This window comes from Hyperoodon ampullatus, assembly GCF_949752795.1.
Source record: "Hyperoodon ampullatus genome assembly, chromosome: 9".
In the NCBI taxonomy this organism is placed as follows: Eukaryota; Metazoa; Chordata; class Mammalia; order Artiodactyla; family Ziphiidae; genus Hyperoodon; species Hyperoodon ampullatus.
Window position 1 is genome coordinate 60,261,581 of NC_136922.1, and position 24,879 is coordinate 60,286,459.

General features: G+C 39.3%; 1 protein-coding gene across 1 annotated transcript in view; it reads right to left on the reverse strand.

Annotated features, from left to right (window-relative positions):
• HIBADH (3-hydroxyisobutyrate dehydrogenase) overlaps window positions 1–8,878 on the reverse strand; it is a gene marked incomplete at both ends in the record, with an annotated part of 105,192 nt that extends 96,314 nt beyond the window's left edge. Inside the window, one exon of the mRNA XM_079711642.1 lies at window positions 8,788–8,878. Coding sequence (XP_079567768.1) covers window positions 8,788–8,878 — 91 coding nt within the window. The remainder of the gene's footprint in view (window positions 1–8,787) is intronic.
• Between the last annotated feature and the right edge of the window lie 16,001 nt (window positions 8,879–24,879).

Genomic DNA, 24,879 nt, shown 5'->3' on the forward strand with positions numbered 1-24,879 from the left:
AGGGGACATGGGCTCAAGCCCCGGTCCGGGAAGATCCCACATGCCTGCCTCAGAGCAACTAAGCCCATGAGCCACAACTACTGAGCCTGCGCTCTAGAGCCCGCAAGCCACAACTACTGAAGCCCGCATGCCTAGAGCCCGTGCTCCGCAACAAGAGAAGCCACCACAATGAGAAGCCCGCGCACCGCAACGAAGAGTAGCCCCCGCTTGCCGCAACTAGAGAAAGCCCGCGCACAGAAACGCAGCCAAAAATAAATAAATAAATTCACACACACACACACACACACACACACACACACACACACACACAAAAGCTGTATGCAGGTTTTGTTTGATTTGATCTTCTTCCTTTTTACAAAAGGCTTTTTGAAATCACACTGGGGCATACGATTCAAGGTAATGCTTTTTGCAACAGAGCAGACAGGCTTCGCATCACCATGAAAATAATATTAGACACGATTTCTCTATTTCTAGATTTAGAACTCCACTCAAGTATTTACTGCATGAAGTACTATGACACAAGCAAGATGTGGTCCTTGCCCTCCGAAAGTTCACGGTCTAGTGAGAGAACAAAGAGAAATAACTCCACTTGCCCATTTCCGTATCATTTCCCGGCTTTATTTTTCCTTTTTCTTTCAAGGACTCCAGTTTTAAAACTGTGTAGTGCACCAACTCATCACAGTCACCCTTTTTCAGATCCTCCCAACTAATGGATCCCTGCTCTTCCTTCAACTTAATCTCAATGTAGTGAGATTTCCTAAAAGCAAATTATGTGACGCCCTAATGCTTAAGAAATAGAGGTCTTCTTGGGTCAGAAGCACATATCATTCCTATGAACTCCATGACCGTCTCTAACATTTCTGTTAAAGATGGTGTCATTCCTGTGCATCATCGCCTTACCAGTGCTGAGTTTAACATGCTGGGTATGATAGGAGTCCTGTGCCTAACTTTCTGGTTCACAAGGGGTTTAATGACAGAGAAATGACACCTCACTGAATTTTTATTTTGCTATGAAGCAGAATGAGAAGTATACTTTGTAAGAGAACTCTAATACTAACAACTAGCATGCCTGACTACTGTGTTAAGCTTGAAAAGGTATAATTTAACTAAGAACATCAGAAACTAGGAATATTATTATTTAAATGCAGTTAATTTTAACAGGCAACTCACTCTAAGTCAAACACTTAACTATGGCAAGGTAGAACCATAATTCATTCACACATTCAACAAATATGAAGCAACTATCATATGTACCATGGCAGATGCCATCAAAGACACAAATGACATACAGTCCTTGCTTTCAACCAGCTTAAAACACAAGAGGACAACTATGTACACAGACACTAAAACATGAAAGTGAAGGATAAAGTATGAAAAATAATGCTGATACTAAAGAACTCATCTGGTTTGGGAACTTGAAAAAGCTAGCATTTGACCTCAGTATTCTAGGATGGGTAGGCTTTCAAATGGAATCAGAGTAGGAAAAAAGGGAGCTCCATACAGAAAAGGAGTAAGTATGCACAAGAGTATATGCAAGGAAATAGTAAAGCCAAGAAAAAATGAATAATAGTAAAAGTTAACATTTGTGGCAATTTTACTACATGCCAAACACTATACTCAGTACTTTATAAATAGCACTGTCATCCCAGCCCATCATTAAGCCTATCTTCCAGCTCAGGTCCCTGACACTTGGTTAGTTTAAATAAAATGCCCAAGACTTTGTAAGGTTGTAATGCCAAGATTCATATTCAGCCAATCTGACTCTAGGTTCTTCATTTTTAAGTGCCCTCCACTCTTCCTACAGGACGCACAAAGAAACAAAACAAGAAGATTAAGATTGAAAGAAAAAATGCAACCATAATGTGGAAGGCTGGGAAGTATGCTCTAAACAATTTGAGTGTATTTTGTAAGCAAGTGGTGGTACCACAGACTGAATGTTTGGTCCTCCCAAAATTTCTACATTGAAAAAATAATTCCCAGTGTGAGGGTATTTGGTGGTGGGGCCTTTGGGCAGTGATTAGATCATGAGGGGAGAACCCTCACGAACGGGACTAATGCCTTTACAAAACAGGCCGCAGAGAGCTCCCTCATCCCCTTCCACCATGTGAGGACACAGGGAAAAGATGGCTGTCTTTGAACCAAGAAGTGGGCCCTCACCTGACATTAAATATGCCAGCACCTTTATTTTGGAATTCCCAGCCTCCAGAACTGTGAGAAATAGTTCTCTGCTGTTTATAAGCCACCCAGTCTATGGTATTTTGTTACAGCAGCCCAAACAGACTAAGACAGGTAGTTACTGAAAGGTCTGGGCAAGAGAAATGACCTGACCAAACCCATGCTTTAGGACAGAAATGAGGCAGCAGTGTACAATGGCTGAACTAAAGGAAGAGCCTGGAGGCAAAAAGACCAACACAAAAGTGACTGTCTAGGCCTGTCTTAGTCCATTCCGGCTGCTGTAACAAATATACCATAGTATAGTTGTTATGATGACTTAAACAACAAGCATTTATTTCTTACAGTTCCGGAGGCTGGGAAGACCAAGATCAAGTAGGCAACAGATCCAGTATCTGGTGAGGGCTCACTTCCTGGCTTGTAGATGACCATTTTCTTGTATCTCTGGAGCGCAGAGAGAGAGGACAAGCTCTCCTTCCTGTTTTTAGGACACTAATCCCATTCATGAGGGCTTCACCCTCATAACCCAATTACTTCCCAAAGGCCCCACCTCCTAATACTACCACAGTGGGGATTAGGATTCAACACATGAATTTTGGAGGGTTACAAACATTCAGTCCACAGTAAGGGCAGAGTTAATAAAGACTGGTGGCTATAGAAAAGACAGATATGAAAAATATTTCAAATACAGTAGTAAAAGGACACAGCAATAGGTTGGATTATAATATAATTACAGAAGAAAAGGATAGTGACCTTAAAAACAAAGCAACAGAAACTATCCAAAACAAAACACAGAAAAAAGAATTTAGAAAATAAAAAGAACATTAGTAAGCAGTGAGACAGCTTCAACCAGCCAAATACATAGTGAAATTGGAGTCCTCAAATGAGAGGAGAGCAAAGTGGGGACAAGAAAAATATGTGAAGAACTAATGGGAAAAATTTCCAAATTTGATGAAAACCATAAACCCCATGCATCCAAGCTCAGTGAACCCCAACACAAGAAACATGAAGAAAACTATACCAAGACACATCATAATCAAAATGCTCAAAAGCAACTGGCAGAAAAAAGACATTATGTACAAAGGAACAAAGATAAGAATGAAGGCAGATTTCCTGTCAGAAACAAAGCCAGTGAGAAAACAGGAGGGCATCATCTTTAAAGAACTGAAACAAAAAACAACTGTCAAGATACGAATCTATCTAGCCAGTGAAACTGTACAATTATAGATGTTTGAGTATGTAGAGAGGCATGAGGAAACTGATGGGGAGGGGTGAATGGATACATTCACTGTCTTGATTGTGAAGATGGTTTGATGGTTTCACAGGTATAAACACGTCAAAACTCATCAAACTGTAAATGTTAAACAGGTGCAGTTTATTGTAAGTCAACGACATTGCAATAAAGCTGTTTTTAAAGAGTCAACATGTTTACAGAAAAAACAAACAAGAGAAGACATTTCTCAATCTAAAGATACTAAAGTGATATATCAACCGAATGCAATGTGTGAAGTTTGAATGGATCTGGATTTGGGGGCGAAAAAGTCTTATGACATTCTAAGGAAAATTATGAAATTTTAAATATGAGCTGTATATTAGGATGATACCAGGGAAGTGCTAATTGTCTTAGGTAATGGTAATTTGGTTATGTAGGAGACAGTCTTTCTTAGGAGATTCACACTGAATCATTTAGGGTTGAAAGTGTCATAGTGTCTGCATTTTAATTTCAAGATACAGGTGGGATATGAATATACTTGGAAAGAAATAAAGCAAATATGGCAAAAGGTTGGTTAACAACCGTTGACACTGAGCAAAGAGTACACAGATGTTCATGGCATTATTCTTTCAACACTTTGTTTGAAACTGTTCATAATAAAACAAGGGGGAAAACTTAGCACATCTCAAAAAAAAATCACAAACATGACAAAATACAAATAACTAGGAAGAACACTTGCAACACACGATAGAAATAGGGCTACTTTACTATATATGCAAATAACTTTAAAATCTGGAAAAAAATGTAAATAATCCATTGTTTTAAAGTATGCCCAAATCACAAAATGACAGTTAACAGAAAATATTTTTTAAAAAACTTTGAAAAAATGTTCAACTTGTCATAACTAGAGTAATGCAAAACAAAGCAATGTAATACCATTTTCACCTATCAGCTGGACAAATGTGTTTCTTGGATAAACTCACGCTTGGTTAGAAAGGCCTGCTAAAACATATACTCGCATACACTGTAGAATTGTGTTTTATGTCATCCTTTTAGACAGCAATTTGAAAAAAGGATCTACATTTGAATTTTATTATAAAATTTAAATTTAAAATGTACATACTCTTTGACCCAGTAATTCCATTTCCAGGAATTTATACTATACATAAGGGGTCAGCACACTTTTTCTTACAGGGTGAGCGGGTAAACAATTTCAGTTTGGGGCCATGAGGCCTCTGTCACAACTATTCAACTCATCTACTATAGTTTTAAAACAGCCATACACAATATACACAATATAAAAACAGGTGGCTGTGCTTGTTTTCCAATATAATTTTATTTACAAAAACAGGGACCCAGCTATTGGGCCACAGTTTGCTGACCTCTACTATATATAGACTCTGAACAACACAAAAATATAGTTTACTATAGGAATGTTTGTAACAACAGAAACATTATAAATAACTAAATACACATTAACAGGGCACTTAATTTATAATAACTAAATATACATTAACGAGGTACTTGATATTTCATAGAAAATCAATATAATGAAATTGTAATGTTCAAAAGAATGTGATATATCTATCTAAAAGTGTAAGGAAAAAAATCTCCAGGACATGTTATATTAAGTGAAAAAAAGCAAGATGCAGAGCATTATATATAGTAACACACAGTATATGAGAAAAAAGAATACATATGCATTAAACGTTTTCAAATTTCTGTAAGATGCTTAAGAAACGGCAGTTACAACTAGAAAGTTGGACTGATGGGTCAGAGTTAGAGAAAAGACTCTTTTACTTTTCATTTTATAACCTTTTGAGTTTTTACCATGTGCATATAACTTTTATAATAAATGAAATAAATAAATTGGCATACAGTGAGTGTTTAATAATGTTATATGAATCAATTACTAACTAGAGAGAGTTTTCATCAAATGAAGATAAAAGTCAGTGCTGAAGCAAGAGTAAAGATAGTGATAAAGTGGATCCAGCAAAGGTAATTTGTACTGCAGCAACCATTAAGCAAACGCTGCAGGCTGACTCTCCAATATCCTTTCCTCCCAGACCTATGGTCAAGTTCCAAACTACCTAAACCAATTATGGTACCTCCATCTCTCTGCAAATGACTGTTCACAGATTGGCAGCCCTAAGTAAAAGATTTAGAAATGCTGTGAAAAATCAGAGTATGTAATAGGAAATGAACTAGAGATTAAAGAAAAGATTGTATCTAATCAGCAAACTCTTGTGACTCTCAGTACCACTACTTAAGCGGCAGCCAGGAGGAAGAAGAAACTAGCCAGAAAAGTTGGCAAAGTTAGTTTCTAAATTTATAGATGTAAATTTACAGATTATGACCTTTTTCTCCAATGGGACATGGACAAAGTCATCCATATCTTGGTAACATGAAGTGCCACCAAAAATCGGGCGACTCTAAGTTTCAAAATGCAAAAATTGGTAATAGGTTAATTATTTTACATTTCTAAAGGTTTTTTTTCCTCTCATCAAAGTAATTCATTGTAGAAAACTGAAAAATACGAAAAAGTATAAAGTCATAAGGGAAAAAGTTAATCTCACTACACAAAAATAATCAGTTAGCATTTTGTATAGCCCTTCCAGTCTTCTGAATGCATTTTTTCATTATGAGACTTTATACTGTATATACAACTTTGTGTCCTACTTTATTACATATTATGTCATAAGCATTCTTTTTGCTTTAATGCTAAGAGTTACTAAACTAAGGGTAGTGACTTACTCTATAAAGGCCTTTATTATTTGGGTCAAGTTATTTTAGAAATACAGTTGACCCTTGAACAATGGTGGGGTTGGGGCACTGACGCTCCTCACAAAATCCAAATATAATTTACAGTTGGCCCTCCACAGCCTGCTCCAAATCTTCAGGTTAAACCAATTGTAGTACAAATTTATTGAAAAAAATCCATGCATAAGCTGACCCATGCAGTTCAAACCCATTTTGTTCAAGGGTCAACTGTATTCTCCTTATGCAATTTCACAAGTTTAAGGTCAACTTTTGGTCCCCAGAGTCATGTGCAGCTTTTCAGAGTTTCACGTGCAACCCTAGAAGCTAATGTAAAGAGGAAAAAAATGGCATATATTTTATTTACACAACGAGTTATGCTGTTTTGAAGGCAGATTTCGTACACACACAAAGAGCCAATAATAAAAAAGAACTGTATTCCCATTTCTGTCTATAATGCTGGCTAATTTTCCCATTCCACTTTTGGTCAGGTGGTCGCTTTAAGATGATCTGTTACAAATTATTTTTCCTTGTACTTGTTAGTGAATCAAATGACAGTAGAGGGTCAACATCTGTCATTTTTTTGTCTGTACAAAGAAGTCTGAAACTAAATTTAATTATCTTTTAAGATAAAACATAAAACTTACTTTTATTAAATGGTGATGAAATAGTAATGTATGAAAAAATAGTAATGTATGTCTAGTTTAATAGTTCTCATTTTTCTATTTCCTTTTCGATGCTTTAAATATTTTAAAAGTATGACATGCTATTACCAGCAACTTTTAGATCTCATTTTTTTCAAACAGTAAATAACTGTATAGATCTTTATAATATTACCCTCCATATGATATAAACATCTTAAACATATCATGGAGACAAACATCCCACAAAATTCAGAACACTAAATAATGTTACTATTTGAACACAGTTCTTTTTCTTAATGTCCCTAGACTCCAAACTGGCACATAAGTTTTCTTTTAAGACTCCAACATCAAAAAAGTTAACACTTTTGTAGTAAATTACAATTAACAAAAATGTTTAAAACAATTCCACAGAGTAAAAACAATTACTGAAGCATTTTAAACAATCATCACACACAAAAAAATTTTTTTAATTTGTCATAAATCTATATTCTTACAATGTGTTTGGGTCAAAGAACAAGATTATATGCCAAAGTAGTCTACCAGCATTTCAAGGTAGGCCTTTCCACTCTACAGAAGCATTTATTATAGTCACAGGCCTCAGACTCTTCTTCCATGCATTTTAAGAACTTTCCTGTAACTCTAAAAGGTACTTCAAGGGTTCATTAAAATACCGTTAGAACACCTTGTAAAACCACTAAACAGCACGTATGTCTTCCTTGACTAATCAAAAGTGAAAGAATTGTGCATTCATGTGAAAACTGGTGCTACATTTACTACTGCAGAAGAGTGATTTTTTTTTTTTTAAGTATCTCCAATGTAGGAGGCATTTTTTGTAGTTCAATACATGTAGCTCAAACAGTAGTTACACTCAAGTTTGGCAATTTCTGTGAGTTTGTATCTCATTACTGTGATTCTGTATCATACATCTGTTCTCTCCCATCGTATGGAGCTTTCCCTTTTCAAGCCAGAGAGGAAATTCACTCTTCTGCTTAGATTTTTACTGAGGGGGAGGAAGGGAGGCTGTTAAGAACTCAATTCCCAGCTTTTTTTTAAAAGTAAAGATCAGAAAAAATTAATACCAAGGCTTTTTCAATCTCCCAAGTATGAGAGTGCTAAATAGTGCATTTTCAAAACTAAAAATTTTACAGGAAGACAATGGCAGTTTCCCCAAAAATCAACCAATTTTCCAATTAAAGAGGAATCCTGCTGTAATATCCTAATTCACTTATCCAAGGGGCTTTAGGTTCTTCCATCTGAAAAATTAAAGATTAGTTCTCTGTGGGTCTAAAAACTGCCTCTTCCTAAATCGATGGTTAGCTTCCATAACTTATAATGTTATGAGGGGTGGGAGGGGACGGAAGCAGGATAGGTTCAGGCCACAATTTTGAGAACGTTGAAAGTATTCTGGTTAATAATTTGACAGAAGTGCCATCTTCAGGTAGCACAGTTACAGAGAAGCGGTGGAAGCCCTCCTGGCCGATCAAGGGTGACTTAAAACTTTGCTGGAAAGACTGATCACCTGATTTGTAAGACTTCACTTGTGTAAAAACATCAGAAACAATTAAGGTTATTAAAACAAAAATCAGGGCTGCAGCCGGAGAGCGCGCCCACCCGCGGCGCTGCAAGGCCAGCCAGCGCTGCAAGGCCAGGGGTCGCTGGGGTGGGTAGGGGGTGGGCCCTCCAATTGTCCTCAAAGCCCTAACTCCAAAGAAGCACGACTCGGACCCAAATGCTCCTCTCTCTACCCCAAGATCTTCCCATTCCTTCCTAAGTCCCGAAAGGACGCCGAACGCCATTCATCTAGATCTGGGTGGGGAGAATGGGGGCAAGCACTAGTGGCGCGAGCCGCAGAAGGGGCCAGGCCTTGGAACCAGTCAAAATGTTGGGTTTTAAGCCCCGATCCAACCGCAGTGCCTCCGGTGAAAAGACCTCTTCAGCCGTCAGGGCGCGCGAAGCGGGCGGCCGGAGGAGGGACTGGGGAAGAAGGCGCGAGGTCCTTACCCGCTGCAAGGCTGGCCACTGCCGGTTGCTGCCGGCGGCTCCAGTACCGGAGGCCGGAGGCGGCTCCACGGAGCCGTAAGGAGGCTGCCATGCTGCCCCCGCCCCGCCTCCCCACGGTGACCTCCGCGACTCCCAGCCCAGCTCACCCACTGACTGCTAGGGTGCGTGGTGCGGCGGGCGGGATCGGCTGCGGCGTGGGGCCGCATGCGCACGCGCTCTGCCGCTCGGGGCGGGCACCTACCGCGAGGGGAGGAGCGCGGCGCCGAGGCGCGGCCCGGCGGGACATGGGACTTCAATCCCCTTACGGACAGGGAAGCAGACCAATCAGAATTCCTCTATCCTCCGCCCTTTGCGAACCACGAATAGGAGGCCTTCTCGGAGTAGCACATCCGGAGCTCTGGCCCCGCCCCCAAGACTGCGGGCTGGAATCTCCTTGTTTATCAAAACGCAAAGGGTGTGTGGGAGGCGGCGGCTGTCACTCACAACCGCCTCCTTGGAGCGTCTGACCCTCAGAACCGCCCCCTTGGAGTGTTGTAACTGCATGTGTTGCTTCCTTGCAGTCAAGGGCATAACTTTGACTCGCGGCAGCTGCTGCAATAGTTAAGCAAGAGCAAAAATTCCCAGTCTTCCCAAGTACAGGGATCCACTCTTAACCTCAATAAAACGTGGGTCTTTTGATGTTAGCATTTGTATTTTTAGTGTCTGTTCGTTGAGAAACATTCATGAAATTCAGAAATCTACCATGAATGCAATAACTTTAAAATTATTTGGTTTTATTTTACCCAAAAGTTTCTCCATGAACTTGAAAAATTGTAGGAAAACAACTTAATATTGTTTTCTTTGAAGGATAGAATTGCTGGAAACTTGCACTCTCTATTCCAGTATATATTTCTCTAATGTTTGAAAATCCTGCATCCATTTCATAAGTAAAAACTAAAGGTAAATGAAAATGCAGAAGGTATTGTATATGTATGTGTGTCAGAGAGAAGGAGACATTCATTTCTTGTATCCGTGCTTGGTGTACAGATTTGAATCTTTGAACCCTCGGGCGATAATTAGCGGGGTTCTCATCCTCTCTGAGCCCATGAAAGGGTTGGGAGCTGTGGGCACACCAAAGAAAGACTTGCAGTTTTTACAGAAAGGTAGTACAGGAGGAAAGAGTGAGGAGTGGCTAGGGCAATAGGAACCACTCCCCGAATTCATTTTATTTATTCACGTGCCTAGGTTGTTCTTAACCTTTTAATCTGAGTAGCAGAATCAACAGAATCGACTTTAACCTTTTTTAACCTTTGACTTTAACCTTTTTTAACCTCTGCCCAGTCACTCACAGGTGTTGAAAGTACCTTAAGGAATTGGATAATTTCCAAGGAGGCTCTCTCAGTGTTTTTGACATGCTAGCAATGTTTCCAAAAACTAGTTCAGAGTGTAAGATCCGCATTTGTAACTGATAGAGAAACAGTTCCCTTCTTTGCCTTTCTCTCCACCCTAACCCTCTACTCCACACAAACCAAAACCCGAGGAAAGGAGGAAGACAAGGAAGAAAAAATTATTTCAGATATTGGGGACAGTCTCCTAGATTTGGGTCCCCACCCAAATCTATTTATTGCTTTCTGGAGCATTTCCTACCTGATCTTCTCTTCCTGGTTTATTGAGTTTTAGCTGGAATAGACCTCCTGCAACCAATAAATGTAGCCCTACAGGTTTCTATAATTAACTGCTGAAATGCTGTCTGCCTTTCAAGTATGTGAACCTACATCGCAGACCTATTTACAACACAGGCCGACATATCAATTGATCTCCCAGCTCCTAAGGTTTATATCCCTATACTCTTGAGATTTTATATCCAATCAGATGGTTTTTGTCATTTTTATTGTGAGCTACTGTTTTTGTTTCTCTAGGTTGTTTATAGGGCTCTCCTCTCGAAAATGAATATTTCTTTACAAAAGTCTGCCTCTTATGAACAACATTCTCCTAGGACTGGAAGGGGAGAGAAGAAGGAACTCAGAAAGAAGAGGAAGCAGAGATAAAGCTGCACATGAGGCCTTTTTAATTTGCTTTTCTTAAAAACAAAACAAAACAAAACAGATGTGCTGGCTTTGAAAAGGGAGTGAGCAGCATTGAAAGTTTGATGATTTTGGCTCAACTAGGACCAGGGGATAAGTTACAATTTCTCCATATTCCTACATCATGTGTTTTAAATATCTCCTCGTGGTAGGCCTATATTGATTCATAAATTAAGGCTCTAGGATTTTCATAAAAGTTTTCTCATAAGTATTATGATTTTTTTAAGTAACTGTTACTATTTGAAAATGCTTACAGATCTTATTGGATCTGAAAAGGCAGTTACTCCTTATGGCTGGCTTTATTTGATTGCCTTCCTGATGTTTTTGTTGGAAAGGCCCCGTAACTTCTCCCTAAGTCATTGCCAAGTAGTTTTGCTTGAAATTGTGTTTCAAGGCATTATAGGCTCTTTACTTCTGCTTCTGGGAAGATGTAGTGGATATATTTTTCTCTGTTCCTCCCACTAAGTACAACAAAACTCTAGACATTATATCTAAAATAAACATAATGAAACTGAGTCCCTCTAAAACCGAATTCCCTTAGTAAGTCTATGATTAATCTCTCTACGCAAACCTTTATTCCCTTTCTTGTCCCACCCCTGTACCCCTCAAGATTGAGGAGTATCAAAGAAAAAGGGGGGTTTGAACCTGATCAGGACCCTGAGGGGCCTTCCCAGGTACAAAAGCCCCTCTATGTCTTCCATTTCTTGTTTGTAGGGAAAAAAGGCTTTAGTCTCCTAGGCCTTTCCTGTGTTCCAAAGAGCAGGCTCAAGCAGTTAATGATTAGGACTGTAGAATCACAGGACTCCCTCCTAAAGGGATATAGAGAACAATCTGATGCATATCTTTAAGTTGCTCTACAGACACTAAGACCTTCACCCAGGTGGAGGATGGTGACTACACCCTGACGGCAAGCAGGTAGACCCCAGACTGGTTGGGATCAGAAAGTTGAGATTCCCAAAACATCATCTTGTTACTTCACCACCAACTGATCAGAAGCTGATCATGCATTCTACAGCCCTCTACCCTAACTGTCTTTAAAAACCCTTGCCTGAAAGCCATCGAGAAGCTCAAGTCTTTCTGAGCATGAGCTGCCCATTCTACTTGCTTGGCACCCTGCAAATAAACCCTTACTTTTGCTGCAAACACCCACCCAAGTCAGAGTTTGGCTTTCCACACTGTGGGCACACAAGCCCTTGCTCTGTAACAATAAGAAGATTCTGAAAGGTGGAGAAAAGAAGGCATACCAGCTAGAGATCACAGGGTCCAAAGAGGAACACAGAGGTAAGTTCTTGGGTTTTCATTTCGCCTTTTATATCACATACTAGGTACTGGAGAACCCAAAAACCGTAAACCCAAAATTGCTAAGAGGCACAAACCAAAATGCCCCAGTAAAAGGCTACTCTCTTTAGCCAAAGGACCAAAAAGGGGCAGCCTAGCAAGACAGATAACCTTTAGAAAATAATCACACTACTGTAGACAAACACTGCATAATAAAAACCTATGGCCCCACTCCCACCAATGCCGGCAAAGGCCAGGTGAGGAGCCCGCTTCCACACGCTAAAGGCCATAATGAGACACCTCAACATCCTAACACCTCAGTCCCCCTACACCTCAGTCCCACTGGTGTGGTATCAGAGAAGGCCACGTAAAGAGCCAGGACTTTTCCCATTTCTGGATGGTAACAAGTACCTATCCACACATACTCCCCCCACCCCTGTCCCCAAAGTGTCACAGGAGGCCACATGGGGAGCCTGGACTTCCACCCCCAACTGACAGTAATGCGGTACCCCTCCCTCTCCTGGCTAGGGTGGAGTCAGAGTGGCCTAGCGGAGAGGCTGGACTTCCTCCACTACCCTCCCCACCATGGTGTCAGTGGAGGCCACATGGGGAATGCTCCTACCCCTCTTAGCTAGGGATGCGTCAGTGGAAGCCCAGTGGGGAGTTGAAACTGCCACTCCCACCCGCCAGTAATGAGGAGGCCCACCCCCACCCCATAGGTGTCAACAGAGGCAAAATAGGGAGCCTAGACTTCTATCCCCACCTGGCAGTAACAAAGACAATGTCCTGGGACTTCCCTGGTGGTCCAGTGGGTAAGACTCCACTCTGCCAATGCAGGGGGCCCAGGTTGATCCCTGGTCAGGGAACTAGATGCCTCATGCGTGCCGCAACAAAGAGTCTGCAGGCAGCAACTAAGAAGCCCGCATGCCGCAGCTAAAGATCCCACATGCCACAACTAAGACCCAGTGCAGCCTAAATAAATAAATATATAAAGACAATGCCCTCCTCCATGCCCTTGCCAGAGCAGTGTCAGAAAAAGCCAGCTAAAAGAGGGGATTAAAATAAGATTCAGAGTGCCATAATATCTAAAACATCCAGGTTTCAATCAAAATCATTCATCATACCAAGAGCCAGGAATTGTGTAAACTAATGAAAATGTCAATACAAAGGTGACAGAAAAGTTAAAATTATCTGACAAATATTTTAAAGCAGCCATCAGAAAAATATTGTGATGAGCAGTTAGAACACACTTAAAACAAATGGGGAAAAAAATGGTCTCAGCAAAGAGAGGATATAACAAAGAAATAAATGGAAATTTTAGAATTGAAGAATGTAATGACTGAAAAAAAAAACAAAAAACAGTGAACAGGAAGCTAGAACAATAGAAATTACCCAATCTCAACAACAGAGAGAAAATAGACTAAAACAAAACAAAAAAACATGGCCTCAGGGGTGAACGTGACAACAAAAGATCTAACATTCATATCCTCAGAATCTGGGAAAGAGAGGAAAAAAGACTTTCCCAACAAGGCGCATGCGATATAATCATTTTTACATCTCTCCCCAAGCTATTATTCTTTTACACTCACCTCCATGATAAAATAATACTATTTCCCTTGCCAGATCGCTCTGAACTCCCAGGTTCTCTCTCTCTCTCTCTCTTTCTCTCCCTTTCTTTTCCACCACAAGTTCTGATATCCATTCTCTACCCCCTACTCTTTAGGACTCAGTTCTAAATGACCTTCCTCATACAAACTCCCAGTTATAAAATATTTCACAGGTATGAAATATGCAGTGTGGGGAATATAGTCAATAACAGACCTTATGGTGACAGATAGTAACTAGATTTATCATGGTGATCATTTTGAAATGTATAGAAATATAGGATCACTATACTGTGCACCAGAAACTAACATAGTGTTGTAGGTCAATTATGCTTCTAAAACAAAGTCATAGAAAAAGAGATCAGATTCGTGGTTACCAGAGGCAGGGGGTGGGGGGTCAGGGGAATTGGATGAAGGTAGTCAAAGGCACAAACTTCCAGTTATAAAATAAATAAGTACTAGGGATGTAATGCACATCTTGATAAATATAATTAACCCTGCTATATGATACATATGAAAGTTATTGAGAGTTAATCCTGAGTTCTCCTCACAAGGAAAAGAAAATTTTTTTCTTTTTCTTTTATTTTGTATCTATATTAGATGATGGATGTTCGCTAAACTTACTGTGGTCATCATTTCATGATTTATATAAGTCAAATCATTATGCTGTACACCTTAACCTTATACAGTGCTGTACGTCAATTATATCTCAATAAAACTGGAAGGAAAAAAATAAATAAATGACCTTCCTCAAGAAATTTTTTTTTGGAGGGTGGGGGAACAGACAATAAACAAGCAGTCAAGAAAATGATCGAGGGACTTCCCTGGTGGTCCAGTGGTTAAGAATCCACCTTGCAATGCAGGGGACGCCGGTCGGGGAACTACGATACCACATGCCACGGGGCAACTAAGCCGTCGGGACACAACTACTGAGCTCCTGCGCCACAACTAGAGAGAAGCCCACGCACCACAAGGAAGAGCCCACATGCCGCAACAAAAAAATCCCGTGTGCCGCAACTAAGACCCGATGCAGGCAAAAAATAAAATAAACATTTTTTTAAAAAAAGAAGAAAATGATAAAGTTTGGTTAAGAAACTATATCTAAAGGTACTTTCAAAAATTGTACCGGTTAGCATCAGGTTTATCTGAATGAAACAGAACGGCAAAATGATAGCAGTCTAGTTTATCGTCACATAAAAGAAGTCTACATGTAGACAAACCAGGGTCATTATGGCAGCTCTGAGTTATCAAAAACCCAGGCTCCTCTTTTTGTTTTACTATCTAGCACTGGTTTCTAGCTTCATGATTACTTCACCATCCAAGGTGGCTGCTGGTGATCACAGATAACAGAAAAGGAGGAGAAAAGGTAAAGGAAAGGGATATGCAGTGGACTGTCCTCATTTTCAGAATTCTTCCTTGTAAGTTCCACCCAACAATTTCCCTTCCCCACTGGCCAGAACTTAGTCACTTAGCCATTCTTAGCTGCAAAGAAAGGTTAGAAATGTAGTCTTTTAGCTGAGTGGGGCAGGGCAGGGGGTCAGGGGTGGAAGGAGGTGGAAGGAGAATGGATTTGGAAAGACAATGACCAATCTTTGCCACAGGCAGTTTCAAAAATATTTTGGAATATAAAACATTGATAAAATAATCGAATTGTGTCCCAAATTGAGAGCATATCTAAGTACATACTGTTACATTTGTTTAAATGGATTAGAGGGGCTTCCCTGGTGGCTCAATGGTTAAGAATCCTCCTGCCAATGCAGGGGACATGGGTTCCATCCCTGGTCTGGGAAGATCCCACATGCCACGGAGCAACTAAGCACGTGCACCACAACTACTGAGCCTGCACTCTAGAGCCCGGGAGCTACAACTACTGAAGCCGGCGTGCCTAGAGCCCGTGCTCCGCAACAAGAGAAGCCACCGCAATGAGGGGCCCGTGCACTGCAACAAAGAGTAACCCCCGCTTACCACAACTAGAGAAAGCCTGTGTGCGGCAGTAAAGACCCAATGCAGCCAAAAATAAATAAATTTATTAAAAATAAATAAGTAAATAAATGGATTAGAGTTTGTTACATATATACATATTTACCAACATGTATATGTATACACAGGTTAGTATATACATATACAACTCCTTGTTCTGGCATCTGAGAGGGCCTAGAAACAATGATATTCCAGTAGCAAAGAGCATACCTAGTATTTTGTGTTTTCCAGCTACATGTCTACCTTTGACTGTGGTGGTCAATAACTATCAAACTTTATAAATATGGACTACACAAGGTTATTGAATAAATTTAATTATAATGGTAGGTACTATTTTTTTTTTTTAATCCAAAGAAGAATGAAAAGCTACAGAGTAACAACAATGGCTGTCAACCTCAGACAGTGACCGAGCAAATTAATATATGAACACGACTCTAGACAGGTTACTAAACTGGAGCTCCAAGAAAAATATGGTCCCTAAAATGTACTACAGTGCTTTTTTTTTTTAATTTAGTTTTTAAATGAAGTATAGTTGATTTACAATGTTGTGTTAATTTCTGCTGTACAGCATAGTGACTCAGTTATACACATATATACATTCTTTTTTATATTCTTTTCCATTATGGTTTACCCCAAGATATTGAATATAGTTCCCTGTGCTCTACAGTAGGACCTTGTTGTTTATCCATTCTATGTGTAATAGTTTGCATCTACTAACCCCAAACTCCCAGTCCATCCCTCCCCCACACCCCTCCCCCTTGGCAACCACAAGTCTGTTCTCTATGTCTGTGAGTCTGATTCTGTACAGTGTTTTTAAAAACTGGCTTCAGAATGCCTTTGAACAAGTCATGCATTCACCAGTATTCACGTCATATGCTTATATAACCTATTGGCCCTTTTGTGATTGAGGATGCAGCACATCACCTTTGTTCTATATTCAATATATCAATTATAACAAAAATAATGGAGGTTTTTGGTTTTACTTTTGTTTATTTAGTTTTGCTTAAGGCTATAATTACCAGAGACCCGTGACATAATTTTGGTAGCCTTTGGTCACTCTGTTTCCTAGTCAGATTATTTCCGTATGGTCCAATTCATTTACGAAGATCATAAAGCCACGGTTTGGAGTCCCAAATGCATGTTAGAACTTTTCCAAAATACCAAAGCCCAGGCCTCATCCCAAAGCAATTTCTGGGGTGAGTCATTGGGCAGCTGGATTTAGTTTTTAATTTTCTCAAGTAATTCTGCTGCAGAATGAGTAGTGAGAGTGGCTGCCATATAAGGTAAAACTATCTTAAGACATGAGAGATGCTCAGGAACTAGTCATGCTGGCAATGACAGTGGGCATACGTAGAAAGAGACAGGTAGGAGAGATATCTGGGAGGCAAAATTGATAGTACCAGTTACTTCTGGAAGTTGAAGGAGACTTGAAAGAGAAGAAATAATCGATGTAGACTCCTAGGTTTTGGGCTTGGGTGACTGGGTAGATGAAAGTGCCATTTCCCAAAACAGAGAACTGGGTTATGTTGAGTTTGAAGTGGACATGTCCGGGGCAGTTGGCCAGATGGAGAGTTGAAGTTAGGCGTATATATTTGGAAGTCATGGGCTAATAGATGATAATGAAAGTCATGGGTGTAGATGGGGTCCCTCCGAACATTTCTACAGTGGATAAAACTCCAGAGAACACTCTAGGGTATGGGTGGAAGAATTAGAGCATATAAAGACCAAGAGGGAGAGTCTAGAGAAGGAGGGAAATGAGGACAGGATGATGTCAGAGAAGTTAAAGCAGGAGAACAGTTCAAAGAAGGAATATTTCCAGTGCCAGTTCTTATCAAGTGAGGGATATGATAAGCACAGAAAAGTCTTTGAAGGCTTTTGCAACTAAAAATTACTGTTGCCTTTAGTAAAGGAGAGAAGTTGCAGTGAAATGGTGGGACCAGATCACAATAGATTGAGGAGTGAATGACAAATGGCAAAATGGACAAACAGAGACAGTGAATATTGTCTTTTTTTTCCCCCACAGGAAACATGGCCTGTGAAGGAAAGGAGAAATTAGCAGGAAGTAAATTCAAGGGAGTTTTTCATTTGTTTTCATTTTTTTTCTTTTATTGAAGTATAGTTGCAGTACAATATTATATAAGTTTCAGGTATACAACATAGTGATTTACAATTTTTACAGGTTATACTCCATTTATAGTTATTATAAAATATTGGCTATATTCCCTGTGTTATATGATATATCCTTGTAGCTTATTTTAGACCTAGTAGTTTGTATTTCGTGATTCCCTGACCCCTAAAATGGCCCTCCCCCCTTCCTTCACCCCACTGGTAACCACTAGTTTGTTCTCTATGTCTGTGAGTCTGCTTTTTTGTTATATTCACTAGTGTGTTGCATTTTTTAGATTCCACATATCAGTGATATCATAACGTTTTGTCTTTCTCCGTCTGACCTATTTCAGTTAGCATAATGCTCTCCAAAGCCATCCATGTTGCTGCAGATGGCAAACTTCCGTTCTTTTATATGGCCGTGTTTGCTTTCATTTTAAAGAGAAAAGAGATTTAAGTATATTTAAATGTTAAGGAGGAAGTCAATAGTGAGGCTGAGTTGAAGGAGGGGAGCTGATGCAAGACAGCTTTGGGGTTTATTACTGAACAATCCCCAGGATTCTTCCTCCTTAATTCATTTAACTTAAAGAAAAATACTTCCCCATTTAGTTTGTAATGTAAGACCTATAGTCAGAGAGAAAGCACATAGAGAGCCTTAGTTAATAAAGCTGTGGGTTTTCTTTCCAGCAACCACACAAATTTGGAATGATACCAAAATATAAGCATAGTTACATATAATAATTGTTTAAGTACAGATCAAGGCAGGAACACACAAACATCCAAGGTGACTATTTGGCAGAAAAAATTTTAGGGAAAGAAAGTTGCTGTAACCTTTTCTCTTATTACTGAGTCAGACTTCCTCTGTATACGATAACAGTTCACTTATAGTTCGAATCAGAGGGAGAAACTAGTTAATAGGTCTTGTTATCTCATGATTCCCCTTTTCTAGTACCAGATGATATGGAAATAACCAGTAAGTTCACTGAAGCCCTGGATTAATTAATGACCTTCTGCTCCAAGTACTCTTCCCTTAGAGAAATGAATCGTCATGCAGTAGCATTCTGTGTGCTCTTAAGCATGTTTCTTCTTCAGATCTCTGTATAACTTTGATCAAAGCACATATTGAGAATATGTTTATCCATTGCTCCAATGTTTTTGAAAAGCACTTTGAAAAACTTTTTTAAAAACCACATCCTTTGACCCAAAGGATACAACCCTAAAAATCAATCAAAAAGAAATAATGGTAGATATAGAGAGAGGTGTTCACATAAGTGCTATGCATAAAAGAGGAGAACAATTCCAATGTACAAAAGGAAGGAATAGATTAATGAATTCTGTTACATGTACACTGCAGAACACTGGCGCCCAATGTCTGTTCTTCCCTTCTTCCAGAATAATAGAATTTCTGGCTACAAATATGGTTAGTCAGCATAAAAACTAAATTGCCCAGCTTCTTTTGCAGTTAAGTGTGGCAATACAACTAAGCTCTGGACATTGGGACATAAGCAGAATATAAGCCACCTTTAGTAGGCACTTGGTATACACTTTGTCCCTTCTTCCTTCATCCCGCTAATTGAAACTTTGATGTGACAGCTGGCATGCTATCCTAGACTATGAGCACAGGCCTATGACAAGGACTGGCAGAGCAAAGAGATAAAAGGAGTGCCCAAGTATACCCAAGTACTGCATGGAGAAGAGCTGTCATACCAGCCTGAGTTGCCCACATCCAGATTTATACAGGAGAGAGAAATGAACTACTATCTTTTTTTAAATAGAACTATAGTTGATTTATAATATTCTGTTAGTTTCAGGTGTACAGCATAGTGATTCAATTTTTTTCAGATTATATTCCATTATAGGTTATTACAAGATATTGAAAATACTTCCCTGTGCTATACAGTATATCCTTGTTGCTTTTCTATTTTATCTATGGTAGTTTGTATCTGTTAATCCCACCCTCCTAATGTGTCCCTCTTCCCCTCCCTCTCTCTTTTGGTAACCATAAGTTTGTTTTCTACATCTGTGAGTCTGTTTCCATTTTGTATATAGAATCATATGTATTATTTTTTAGTTTCCACGTATGTGATTTCACAAAGCGTTTGTCTTTGACTAGTTTCACTAAGCATAATATTCTCTAGGTCCATCCATGTTGCTGCAACTTCTGTCTTTTTCAAAGTCACTGTTATTTTGAGATTTGGGTCACTCACAGATAAACCTAATTCTAACTAGAATAACATCTAGTGATAACTAGAATACATCTATGAATGTTTATGAAAACATTTAAAATATTGTTTCCTAAGAATTTTTAGTAGTATAGTATAAGAAAAGCCTCATAATATAATGTTAAGTGAAAACATCAGGACACAAAACTGTTATTGCAATATTTTATAATTTTGTATTTTATTAAATGTATACATATATGCATAGGGGAAAAAAGTAGGATTATAGATATTTTTCCTTCTCTCTGCTTTTCTTTACCTTCTCTACCTCATTGTACACAAAACTCAATTCGAGACAAACCAAAGGCTTATATATGGAAGGCAAAACTTTAAAGTTATTGGAAGAAAATATGAGGGAGTTCCCTGGCTGTCTAGTGGTTAGGACTCTGCGCTTTCAGCACGGCCATAAAGAAAAAAAAAGAAAATATGGAAGGATATCTTTATGACTTTGGGATAAGGAAGAATTTTTAAACAAGTCACAAAAGCACAAACAATAAAGAAAAGTATTAATATACTCAACAGCATTATAATTAAGAACATCTGTTCATCAAAAGATACTAAAAAGAAAATGAAAAAACAAGCCACTGGGAAAAGATATTTGCAATATGTAAAACCATCAAAGTACATTTTTAGAAATTCCACAAGGCAACATGAAACATAAGCAACCAATAGAACAGAAAAAGGTGAAAATTATAAACAGCCATTTTATTAATAATCATGGAATGCATATTAAATCATAATGAAGAGATGGAACAACAGGAACTTTCTTACACAGCTAGGAGTGTAAATTAGTCAATGACATTGGAAAATTATTTGCTATTACTTAGTAAAGTTGCACAAACTCGGTACTTCCACTCTTAAGTATTTAGTTTAGAGAAAAGCATTTATATGTTCATTAGGAGCCCTCCTAAGACCACAGCACCATTGTTCCAAATGGCAAAAAACTAGAAACAACCCAACAGAACAGGTAAATATAGTGTGGTCTGGGCATAAAATGGAAAGCCATTACAGAGGTGAGAATGAATGGAAGATAGCTGTTCTTGTCAACATGCATGACCCTCAAAAGCAATGTTGAGAGAGTCACAAAAGAATAAATAACTTTATATAGAGCTCAAAGCAGGCAGAACAGAGAGTGTTTCTTTTTATGAATATATACACAGGTAGTAAAACTATATGAAAGCAAAAGAATGATTAACACAGATTTCAGGGTAGAAGTTACCCCTGATTGGGAGGAAGGGGAGGCAGAGGTGACTGGGAGGTACACAGGGACTGGCCAAACTATTAGCAAAGTGCTATTTATTAAGATTCATGATAGATACCAGTATTCATTTTATTATTATTCTTTAAACAATAATAAGGTTATTGTTATATTGTTATATATATATCGTACACTCTTTTGTAGGTATATTTTGTCATTTAAAAGAGTTTTAAAAAGGAACAACTTGAAGCTAGTTTTTAAAAACTAAGCCACAAGCCCATAGCGTGTCCCAGCAATGTAAATTTTTAACAAATTAACAGGTAGGACACATTTCACAGGGATCATTTACAGATTCTGACAAATTATTCAAAGAAATCAAAGTGTTTTGTATGTTTTTGGTCACAGGGCATAAAATTGAGCAGAACATTCTCAGTCCCGTTTGCAGCCAGTTATGGCTGTGTGACTAAACTGGGGTCAACAGGATACCAGTGGAAGTGACATGCGCATTTCTAGGGGCTTTCCTTAAAGTTGCAGTCCCTTGCCCTGGACGTTTTCTTTCTCATTTCCCCAGACATGGAGGGGGCCCCAGACATGGAGGAGGCTGATTTCCACCGTGCGGATAAAGACAAACTGCCAAGGGGATGGTGAAACAAGATGGAATGAACCTGGGTCTCTCCATGAAACCTGGGCCTCTGCTCTTGTGCAGCAGGACCACGAGGCCGGCCCTGGACTTCTTACCCTAGACTATTGAAGTGACTATAGTCTGGAATGTCTTTATTGCAGCAGCTTAGTTTGTACCTTGACTCATAAATCCACTGTCATTCTTTATGTGTTCCTTGTAAACATCAGTAGAGAGATATGACTCTGAAAATGGAACGGTAATATATGGTATTATCTACAAGAAAACCAGATGCCTCCACAGCCTAGAAATTTCCTTTTCTCAGTGTCTAGCAGTGATCAGGCCCTGAGACACTGGGACAAGTCTAAAATGCACAAGAGACCAAAGTAGACACCTGAATGCAAATTTATTAATTTACTGGGAGAAATAAAACAGCAATAGCCCTGTAAGCATAATTAACACATTCTCTCCCCTGTGATGAAACTACATAGAAATCCAAGTTATCAAAAGCCATTTCAGTGACTTACCAGAAATGTTTAAAGTTCATGGAATCAACTCATTCTCTCTCTGTAGGCAGACCTATGTGGAACTTAGAAGGTTGCTTCATGAGCATGAAATCAAAACAAGGAGAAACCAACGAATCAAAGGTCTAGTGAATGTCCTTTCAACTTTATGACCATGGTGACAGGAAGTACTCAAAATCAGATGCCTAAGTCTCCTATATTTACCTTCGCATTAGAAATGGTGTTGCAGACTTCCCTGGTGGCACAGTGGTTAAGAATCCGCCTGCCAATGCAGGGGACACGGGTTCGAGCCCTGGTCTGGGAAGATCCCACATGCCGCGGAGCAACTAAGCCCGTGCGCCACAACTACTGAGCCTGTGCTCTAGAGCCCGTGAGCCACAACTACTGAAGCACGCGCACCTGGAGCCCGTGCTCCGCAACAAGAGAAGCCACCACAGTGAGAAGCCCACACGCCACAACGAACGGTAGCCCCCGCTCGCCACAACTAGAAAAAGTCCGCACACAGCAACAAAGACCCAATGCAGCCAAAAATAAATAAATAAACAAATAAAGTTATTAAAAAAAAAAAAAAATGGTGTTGCAACTGGGACAAGGAAAAGGTCAAAGACTGACAGTAAGGCTTCCTTTTCCCTGGAGAACAGGCACTACCAATGTTTCCCTCTGTGATCCTTCTTTTCTTATCCCAAGGGCTGGTCCAAGAGAGTGTTGCTTGTCTTTAATGAGATTTTCACCTGTTTTGGAAGAAAAGAAAAAAATATCTCCGTGGACTTTCTGGGAAGAATTGTGTTTGTTCTGAGAATATGGTATTTATTAATTTTTGGTGGTAAGCTTCTTTTCTTTTATGCCATGATGGTGGCAGCAGACTGGTGGATCTTTTTCATGCCTGTCTTTGGTAAATTGAAAAGTTGGCAGCACTTCATCAGATCCTCCTTTTTTTTTTTTAACTGAGTCATAAAACCTAAAGGCCTGGAACTACTGTTCTATCCTCCCACAGATGAACAAACACTTTTTTTGACTGACACATTCTTAAGATATGGTAATGACTTCAAACTGGTTATACTGAACTTTTCTGAGCCTTCAAGCTATCCTTCGGATGATTCATTTTTTATTCATTTTATGGCTCTAAATTCTTAGAGGTTTTATTTTATCTCATTTACAAGTTAGCAGGGCATATCTTTATAGCCCTCAAGTATTTAGAACATCCTATAAACTCACCTTCTAAGAGCACAAGAAGTATGTCGTATTACAATAATAACATCTACCATTTCTTGAGCATATACTATATGCCAGGCCCTGTGAATTCTTTTCTTTATATGGATTAATTTAAGTAGCCCTTTCACAACACTATGAAGTAATTATAATTATTACTTGCATTTTAAGATGAGATGATTAGGGTGTAAAGAGTTTATTAATCTGTCCAAGATCACATAGCTAGCAGCAAGACCTAGAACTAAAAACAGGCTTCTGATTCCAAAGTCCATTTTCATATTATGTCTCTCAAAAAATCAGGGTCCACCTTCTCATTAGGAAATTAAACCTTGGTTTCCTGTGAGATAGTAAATCTAATGAGGCCTAGTATATTTTTGAATATTTGGTAATTTAAAAATATTCAGTGCTAAACCTAATTCACCCTATCCATAGAAATACATAAACAACTTGCATTTTCTAGGGAAAAATATGAAAATACTTCATAACTCCCTCTATCCTTTTTTAATCTTCTATTTGTGAGCATTTTGTCCCTAAAATAACTTCTGACTGCAGCTTTATTAAGAACAGTATTTCTTTTTTCTTTTTTATAAATTTATTTATTTATTTATTTTTGGCTGTATTTGGGTCTTCGTTGCTGCGCAGGGGCTACTCTTCGTTGCGGTGTGCGGGCTTCTTATTGCGGTGGCTTCTCTTGTCGTGGAGCATGGGCTCCAGGCACATGGGCTTTAGTAGTTGTGGCACACTGGCTCAGTAGCTGTGGCTCACAGGCTCTAGAGCGCAGGCTCAGTAGTTGTGGTGCACGGGCTTAGTTGCTCCGCAGCATGTGAGATCTTCCCGGATGAGGGCTCGAACCCGTGTCCCCTGTATTGGCAGGTGGGTTCTTAACCACTGCACCACCAGGAAAGTCCCAAGAACAGTATTTCTTAAGAAAGAAGTTTTTCCTTGTGCTGATACTAGTTTTTTGTTTTGTTTTGTTTCAACAGAATTCCTGGTTTTAACCTACTCTGTCATTGTGACTGGGACAAGACCAGTCCTTGTCCCTCTATTTGCTTTTCTAGGACATGGCCTTGGATTCTGTTCAAGGAGGGTCCTGCCTCTGATTTGTGTTTCTTTCTGCCATGCTGAATCCCCCAATACTTCCTTGGCCTTCCTCCACTGACCTCTCTTGAGTGTACCTTTCCTAGCTGGTGTCTTTTGAGAAGTTTACATCATCTGCCAATTTTCCACATACTGTTAGTCTCAGCTTTAGTGCTTTGGGTCTCCCAACCACATTCTGCAATGTTAGGTGTATC